General features: G+C 46.0%; 1 protein-coding gene across 1 annotated transcript in view; it reads right to left on the reverse strand.

Moving 5' to 3' along the window:
* adamts17 (ADAM metallopeptidase with thrombospondin type 1 motif, 17) overlaps nucleotides 1-7,514 on the reverse strand; it is a 459,909-nt gene extending 452,395 nt beyond the window's left edge. The window contains exons 1-3 of the mRNA XM_080214008.1: nucleotides 7,421-7,514; nucleotides 7,042-7,325; nucleotides 3,162-3,321 (exon numbers count right to left, since the gene is read on the reverse strand). Coding sequence (XP_080070134.1) covers nucleotides 3,162-3,321; nucleotides 7,042-7,325; nucleotides 7,421-7,502 — 526 coding nt within the window. The 5' untranslated portion in view covers nucleotides 7,503-7,514. The remainder of the gene's footprint in view (nucleotides 1-3,161; nucleotides 3,322-7,041; nucleotides 7,326-7,420) is intronic.
* Nucleotides 7,515-9,267: the final 1,753 nt, after the last annotated feature.

Here is a 9,267-nt window from a genome sequence, read left to right on the forward strand (position 1 = left end):
GCAGTGAAACACAACCCAGAGTTTTCTAGCTCAGAGGCAGGTGCTACTGCCCAAGGTACCCCTGGCTTCCACCTTTTCATCATAGCCCTGCAAATCTCTCCAACTGATTCATTCAATTCTCTTTTGAAAGTCACAGTTGACTCTGCCTCCACCATACTTGGAGATGTGGCAGCACAAGCCATTAGCTAGTGGCTTGTGCTACAAATAAGCCTGTTGGACTTTAACCTGGTGTTGTGAGACCTCTTACTGTGTCCACCATACTTCACAGTACATTCTAGATTCTAAACATTTGTTCCTTTATAAGCTTGATCTTGTATTTCCCTTTTTCTGTTGCTAATCACCTTAAATCAATGCCTTTTGGATTGCAATTCACCTGCCAATAAGAACAATTCAATCCAGATCTCTCCTGATTTTGAACACCTTTATCAGATCTCCTCTCAACCTTCTCTGGAGAAAAGCCCTAGTTCCTCCAATCTGTCCACACACTGGTGTCCCTCACCCCTGAAACCATGCTCTAACCTTTTCTGCACCCTCTCTCGCGCCTTCACACCTTCCTAAAGTGCAGTGCTGCACAATGCCTAAAATTAAATGCAATATTGTGGTCAAACCAGTGTTTATAAACGTTCATCATAACTTCCTTGCTTTCGTGCTCTATGCCTGCCAGGATCCTGTGTGCCTCATTAACCATTTTCACAACCACCCTGCCACCTTCAACAATTTGTGCATTTAGACCTCAGATCCCTTCGCCCATCAAACCTGTATCATGTCACCCAATATAACATACTGCAAGTAATGATAAAGACAGCTCCCTCTGCTCATGTCTCCACACTGAACTTTCCTCTTCACTGTTCAAAATAGCCTCCCATTCTCAATTTCAATGAGCAACAACTCAGAAAAGAACGAGATAGTTTCCCATTGCCTTCCTCTTGTGAGCTTAAAGGAAAGAAGTCCGGAATCCTCCACCTGTAAATAGCCACTGTCCCTTGATGCTCTAACTCTTCTGCCATTGCTGACCACGGTATGCAACCCTGACTATGGCACTCAAAAGGGCAGAGTCTGCCACCACCCTATCCCCAATCCAGAGGTCCAAATGGTCCTGCTACACGAGAACAAGCCACGGCAAGCAAAAATCTAAATTATGCCTTAATCTTTGTAACCAGATCAGGGAATAATCTAAATACAGAAATCCATTGCCCATTTTGTTTTTGATCATAAAAATGTAGAACATCAAACAGCTTTATATTCAAGGAAAATGATAAACCAGCAGCACTTTTAGATAAAATGGATTTTCTGCTTCAGAATTCCTGGCCTTCATGGCAAGCATCAGGAAATGACAAAAGTTTTGCTCATCAGAGACAACAAATGCACATGCCAGGGCAAATAACGTGAAAAATTCCAATCCATGAACTCTAAAAAGTAACCTCCCTCACCATCATTTCCCAGGAAATGAATTCTAATGCTTTCCAAATCAAAGAATGGTGCCCGGAACACTGACTAATTAGCTCCACAAGCCCATTTTGCCAATTCAACTGATCTGTAACCCCTTTCCTTTCATCCAGCATCTCATACCCCGTCATACCTTGGACTAACAAAAATATAAATCCAATTTAAAATTATTAATCTTGCACAATTTCTATCCAAGGAGGAAACTTCCAAATTTGTACTGTTCTGTTGTGCATGGAAGCATTTCCTCATTTCACTCCTGAAAATTCTTTTCCACATATTAAAACAATAGCTCCTAGTCCATACCAGAAATAGTTTCCTTGTTCAAATGCCCTGAAAATCTTAAAAACTTTGATCGCATCTCATAATTTAACCATTGGGAGCCTGGCTTTCATTCTGGTAAAGCTACATCCAATGTGTGATTCCCAAAACGTGCTCCAAGTGTGGTTGCGCCAATTCTACCCTCTTGTATCCTCCAGATATAAAAGTAAGCATTCCATTAGCCCTTTTAATTATTTGCTGCATCTTATCTCGATATTTTAATGATGTATGTGGACATCACCCCTCTCCCATCACTTGGGCCTGCACAGTTTCTGACTAACATATAGACATGCCTTGTTTATATTTTTTAAGTTTCGAAGTGAACACCTTCACATTTGCATACATTGAAACATTTTTTTCCACATTTTACGCATCCACATAAATCAATCAGTATCGCTTTGTAATGTTGTGCTTCCATCAACGCTACTTACAAAAAACTAAAATACTGAGGATGCTGAAACAAAAACAGGGTGCTGGAAAAACTCAGCAGGTCTGACAGCACCTGTAGGGAGAGAAACAGAGTTAATGTTTCAAGTCCATGTGACTTCTTCAGAGCTGAAGAGGGAGAAACGTGTTGGATTTTATACTGTTCAAAAGGAAATGGAGCAGCCTGAACAGAGCAGTAAGTGAGTTATTAGTAGGAGTTCGAAGAGGTTGCAACAAAGATATAGCAAAACTAAAGACAAGTCACAGATGGGAATGAGGGTTTTTACTTTGGGATAAAAATGCTCGAGATACAAAAGGGATTATGGTGGAGCAGAAAGGTCACAGCATATAATTGTTGAACTGAATATCGAGTCCTGTGGGCTGGTACGTGTCCTATCGAATTTGTGTTGGGTTTCATTGGAGCATTACAACAGGACAAGGGTGGACTTGCAGGCATGAGAGCAAGATGTTGAGTTAAAATGGCAAGCACTAGGAAAATTGGGGTCATGCTTTTGGGTTGAGTGAAGGTGTTCCGTAAAGCAGTCACCGAGTCTGCATTTAATCTCCCCAATGTAAAGGAGACTGCAACACTACTTACAATATTGCCTGTGTCATTCTATCCCAGTGACTAAATCATAATAGTTAACTCCTCTACACCGACCCTCGTAGGGCACCATTAATCACCTCCAGCCAATCAGTATACCCACCCATGATACCCAAACCGTTTCCTGTCATCCAGCCTATTCCCCAAACAGGCCAATAGCGCACTTTCAATTCTATGAGCTACAACTTCAGTTCTCAAGCTAAGGGTTTTATCAAACGCCTTCTAAGTCCGTATAAATAACATCCATCAACGTTCTCCTCACTTCCCTGACCACAGTTCCTCACACTACTCTCAATGTGGAAAATTAAGGTTCATAGCCCAGTTATTCAAACACACACCCACCTTCTTTTGACCCAAAGTAGATTACCTTTGATCACATTGTAGAAGTCACGGGGTAAGTGTTTCTTCTCCGATAAGAGGGATCGTCTGTGCTTGTAGATATGGTGAACTTCTCCACTGAATGATGAATTCAATTTATTTACAGGTTCTATTGATAACAGATCATCCCCAATCTGGATATATCCAAACTGGAAAAAAAACCAAAGTAGTTTTCATTTATTGCGTGCCTTATATTTACCCATCTTATATTTTAAGCCAATCCTTGACAAGTTTCAAGCCAATCATCATCTCAGTACTTCCCCCACAGATGTGAGCCATAGGTTGAAAGAGCATAGAAATAATGGCATGGAGAAGTGTTTCTCATACATTACAACAATTGCCTCATTCACCCCAAAGCAAGAATTCAATAGCCAACTGCTATGGAAGCATTATAGTTTAAAACTTCTTCCTTCAAGACAGCATTTAACGTTTCTCTGATCAAGTTCGAGAAGGATTGTAAACCTTTAATCAGACAATTCTCTTACGAATGACGTTTTAAAAGATGCTTTTGTGTCTCTGTTTAAAAGCACCTGTTACAGCGGATGGGGCTGACTGACCCTCTAGGGTAAATCATAAATTGCTGTATGTGATTAATTAAAGGAGGAAAATTGGGCTTCTTATTTCCATGACCTCAAATATTCATTTAAGGGTGCCAGATCAGAAACCCCAAGATATATCATGACTAGACCACAGCAATTTTTCTATTTTGGCACAAATGTGATGAAAGTATTCTTCACCTCAGTTTAACACTGAAGCATTGGACAATCTTTAAACATGAACAGAAACAACTCAAACTTATCACTGTTCAGTTCCAATTAAGCAATGTTTCTCTTGTAAATTTAAACCCTACTTTAAAAATAGTTAGCATAGTTGTTTTGACTTGGTTAACAGCTTTGGAGCTTCCGGAGGGGTTTTGTAGAGAGAGCGTTGCTCATAGGCTGCTAACTTAAAACAGCTCTCTCCAGCAACTGAACTCAAAATTGGTTTTCTCAGCTACAAAGCTAGTTCCTCTAATTTCTAATATCACATGACTACACGACCACATATACTTAACTCACCTTCCATCACTTTAATCAAGAAAACAAGGGTCCTTTTCTTTGGTAAAGAAAAGCTCATTAAGCCTTCTGTTAAATAAACACTTACAGTTAAGATGAGTAATTATCCTGCTTTCCAGCATTTGCTGCATTCCTGATTGTATACCACGCAAAGGTCCATTGACCTCAGGCAACCTCGAGAGCAGCCGGAAAATCCTGCCCTGCATCTTAAAACAATGCTCCTCAAGCATAAAATATAGCAATAACACACTCCATTTGGGAGCAAGATCAGCAAGGTCAAAGTCATGATCTTTTAATTTATTGATCATGTTTAGAGAGCCCTTTAAAACCTCTTAAAGCGCCCCATGTATAGGAAAGCATAAATGTTCTCAGTTCACAGCTGCTGTGGCTTTGCACATGAAAATCATTTTAATGTATTTTAAAGAAATCAATTTTTTTTTGAAGTGTTGCAAAAATGTTAGTTATGAAAGGATTAACTTTAGTGAATCACAAGCTCACAAAACCAAACCTTTTTCCCCCTGTATTCAATCTCTCTTCTGACAAAGAACATTTGATGTACTAAAACTGGACATTTAATAGTTAAAGTTTGGACCAAAACTGGCTGAGTTCAAGGGAACCAAAGCAAACAATTCCTTCTTGTGCTTTATTCTTAACCCATAATGTGAAGCTACAATCTGGCATTAAAGATTTCCAACAGGAGGAGAGCTGTGACCTCAATTACCCTTCCTGGAAACAGCTGGTCCATCTGCACACTAAACATCTGTTTATCAACTGGATTTAAGATATAAAGTAGATATTCATACATGGTGTGGTCTGGTAATACTTGGAATTCAGTGAAGAATCTTCTGAAGAACGTGAAGCCTATTTTCCTGGCACTATCATTATGTAATGAATTCTAGCACATTTTTCAAAAAAAGGATTGGCACTTTTGACGATCGGACATCCCAAAGCATTTTACAGCCAATGAAGTATGTATTTTGACACATCATTGTGATGTAGGAGGTATGGCGGTCAATTTTCACACAGAAAATGGTGATGAGCCTATAACAATCTGCTTTTGGCGATGGATAGAATGATTGTGGGGTAAATATTGACCTGAACGTCAGGGATAACTCCCCTCCCACTCTTATTCAAAATGCCACAGGACATTTTATACCCAGGGATCAGAGCAGTCAGGGTCAGTGGCTTAATATTTCACAGGAAAGACAGCACCTCCCACAGTGGAGCACTCTATCAGTACTGGGGGCAAAAGAGAAAATGCTGGAAAATCTCCAGCACTTCCTTTTTTGTTTCAGATTCCAGCATCTACATTAATTTGCTTTTATCACTGCAGAGGTGTCCATCAAGATTTTGTGCTCAAGTCGTAGACTGGGACTTGAACCCATAACCTGGGGCACAGGGGGCAGTGTACATTTAGTTACAGCTGACATTTCACCAAGAAGGTGGTGTCAAACTGCAAAATAAGTCGCAAGACATTAATTAACTGACTATAATTACCAGTCATACCGAGAGTCCCTCATAACATGTTTTAACGAGTTGTTAAAATTTGTATTTGCAGATTCTGTTCTAAGTTCCATGTACCATAACCTCAATGTTAAGTGTTTATAGTAAATTACTCCAGTAGTTCACCTGCAAACTTCTCAAAGTGCATTATCTTCCTTTAAAACAATTTAAATGAATTTAAAAACTCAATCTAGGAAATAAAATTTAACTTGGCCAACTATATGCAATCAATCAATATTATGACAATATTGTGTGCCTTCCATTGTCGGACAGTTTTAATAAGAAAAATGCTCCAGAATCTTGGGTTAGAAAGAAATTAATTATGCAGAACATTTAGCCTAAGTTAAATCAATTACAGAGTTAATGGGCACAGGGTCCAGTTCAAACTGACTGCCAGTAGCTATGTTTCAATAATAAACATCCAATTAATCCTTACTCTGGAGTCAATCGAAGTCACTTCTGGCTCTGATCTGAGTCCCTTTGGATTTTCAACTATTTAAGAAAATGATTGGATTTGAAGACTTCTCGGGAGGTCTTACAGCGACCTTAAAGCCATCACTCAGTCGCACTACCCCTTGTTTAGCCTCTAAAGAAAGGAGAGGTGTCAGGGGAAAGCGGCTCACGTCCTGCTTGTCTGGCTCGATTCCAACCTGGATTCCAATCTACTCGCAGCTTTCCATCTTACTGATTCAGAGCCAAGCTCCCGCTGCCAATCCACATCTCAGTCTCTCGCCTGTACACCTGACCCAGCCACAGTCAGAGATCCAGTCCAACTCTCCTCCTCAGTCCAAGTCATCCTGCCAGGGTTTCCTGCTTGTAAATTGTTACCAGGTCCCTAATTTGCTCCCAGTCACTTCTGAGCACTCCAGCAGAGTTGGTCTGGGTTTAGGCACGGCAATATTCGCTGCAAATTCAAACCATTCAGAAAGTGACCTGGGGAAGAAGTGTCCTGTCACAGTGAGGGCATCGCCTTTGCTCCTTCACCTTTCCCCCTTCTCCACAACAACTATTAATTGCTGAGCTGGCTGACAGGCTTTAGCCCCCCCCCCACCCCCCCCCAGCTCAGACCCAAACTCCACACTAAATGTCACTGCTCATCCTCCTCCCTCCGGCTGCACTGGGATTTAATGAAAGTTCAGACTGGGTAAAGGGTCATCTCAGGGCAAACGAACCAGAGTCAGAGAGAGGACTGAAAACCGAACCTGACTGGCCATTCAGCCCGTGGAGCTAGTAGCAGGGCTGATGGGCTGAGTGGCCTCCCTCCCCTGATCTTTAGTTAGGGTTATTGATGAGAGATTGATTATTGATTACCAGTCCGTTACAGGTACTCAGAGAGGCGGATGAGCGGTTGTGTTTGAGGACGTGGCCGGTGTAGAAGCAGAGCGGTTGGGTTGGAAGCGGCCGGACGCCCTCGGCTCCCCCTCCCCGCTCCTCGGCGGTGAAAGCCGGCGACAGGAAGCTCCGCTCCCGCCTCAGGTAGAGGGTCAGCTCGGTGCCGAATGCCGGCAGCTGGAGGTAGAGATGCTGCTCCCGGTCACGGCCTCCCGTTCCTTCCCCGCTCCCGATCCTCTGGGGGACGGTCAGCTCGGCGGCCGCTAGAGTGAGAGAAAAAGGCGGCAGGTTAACGGAGCAGAGACCGGGAGAGAAAAACCCCCACCACCATCCCCCAGGCCGGGCCGGCAACAGGTACCTGGATCGGAGTTGCAGTCGGACAGCAGCAGCAGCAGGAGGCAGGCGGCCAGCGCCAGGCAGGGCAGAGAGCGGCCGCACATTGTCGCCACTTGAAGCGGGAGCAGCAGCTTCACCGGCTCCGCTCCCACTGAGGGACAGAGCGCGAGCCGGCAGCACGAGCGGCCTGGCCCCGCCCCCTGATACCTGGCCCCGCGCCCGGCTCCACCCCCTTCCAGATCGCCCCGCCCCCTGCCAGCAGGCAGACAGCGCTGGCGGCACCTGTCACCTAACCCCGCCCCTATCACAACTTCGCCTCTTGCCGGATCGCCCCCTCCCCTATCACCTAACTCCGCCCCCTGTCACAACCCCGCCTCCGTCCGGATCGCCCCTCCCCTGTCACCTAACCCCGCCCCCGTCACCTAGCCCCGCCCCTATCACAACCCCTCCTCTTGCCGGATCGCCCCCCCCATTCACCTAACTCCGCCTCTTGTCACAACCCCCGCCTCCAGCCAGATCGCCCCGCCCCTATCACCTAACCCCGCCCCCTGTCATCTAACCCCGCCCCATCACAACTCCTCCTCTTGCCGGGTAGCCCCTCCTCTGTCATCTAACTCCGCCCCCTATCACCTAACCCCGCCCCCTATCACGCCCCCCCCTGCCGGCTCCCCCTCTCCTGTCACCTAACCCCGCCCCCTAACACCTAACCCCGCCCTGTCACCTAACCCCGCCCCTAACCTAACCCCGCCCCCTATCACCTAACCCCGCCCTGTCACCTAACCCCGCCCCCTATCACAACCCCGTCCCCAGCCGAACCGCCCCTCTCCTGTCAGCTAGTCCCCGCCTCCTGCCGCCCGGCCCCGCCCCCTACCGCCAGACTCTCTTCCCACTGAGAGGCAGAGAGCGCGGGCCACACCTGCGGAAGCGCCCCGCCCCTTGTCACAACCCCGCCTCCTAGCGGATCGCCCCTCTCCTGTCAGCTAGCCCCCGCCCCCTGCCGCGCCCAATGCCGGCTGGCCCCGCCCCCTGCCGCCCGGCTCCGCCCCCTGCCGCCCGGCCCCGCCGCCCGGCTTTGCGGGGCAAATCAGATGGAACATTCTGGAAATGTAAACGGGTCAGGCAGCCTGAAGGAGACGGAGACTGTCTCCCCAGCAACCCACTCTCCCATCACAAAGTTGGCTCACTTTTATTCTTTGCCTCATCCAGAGCTTTAACATGAAGGTTTCATGGGCTAAGGAATGCAAACTCCAGCAACCAATGTCCATTTACAATCCTCCACAACTTCCCATCCCTCTGACCCCGTTCCTCCTTATAATCCCATCCCTTGCTGTTTATTTACTATCCCTTCTGACTTTACATTTTCTGGACATTCTGTATTCAGCAAAGGACATAACTTCATCCACTTCCATCCTCAATGAATTTCAGACTCAGTGCAATGCTGAACTCTTCTTCCATCACCTCTATCTCCATGCTGACTTCTTTGGGCAGTTGTCCCCCCCCTCCCATTTCGGATCCTTTCACCTGCCTCCACCTTGTCCCCCTACCTGGATGCCTCCCTCCAGCATTCTACCTGCTCTTGATATGTTCATTGAGAACTGTCAGCGTGGCATTGGTCTTTCTCAATTTCCCAGCTCCTCTCATCCACTCCAGCCTTTTTCTCTCTGAACTTGCTGCACTCTACTCTCACCCCTTCTCCTCTCTTGCAGAACAGGATCCCCTTTGTCCTCACTTTCCACCCCACCAGCCTTCATATTCAAGCTTGATGCTCCCACTAAACTCATCTTTACCTCAACCAACCCCCACCCCACTGCCCCATCAGCATTCCACAGGGACTGCTCCCTCTGAGACACCCGGTACCCTCCTCCATCA

This window comes from Carcharhinus amblyrhynchos, chromosome 28, assembly GCF_965287045.1.
Source record: "Carcharhinus amblyrhynchos chromosome 28, sCarAmb.v2.hapA, whole genome shotgun sequence".
Classification (NCBI taxonomy): Eukaryota; Metazoa; Chordata; class Chondrichthyes; order Carcharhiniformes; family Carcharhinidae; genus Carcharhinus; species Carcharhinus amblyrhynchos.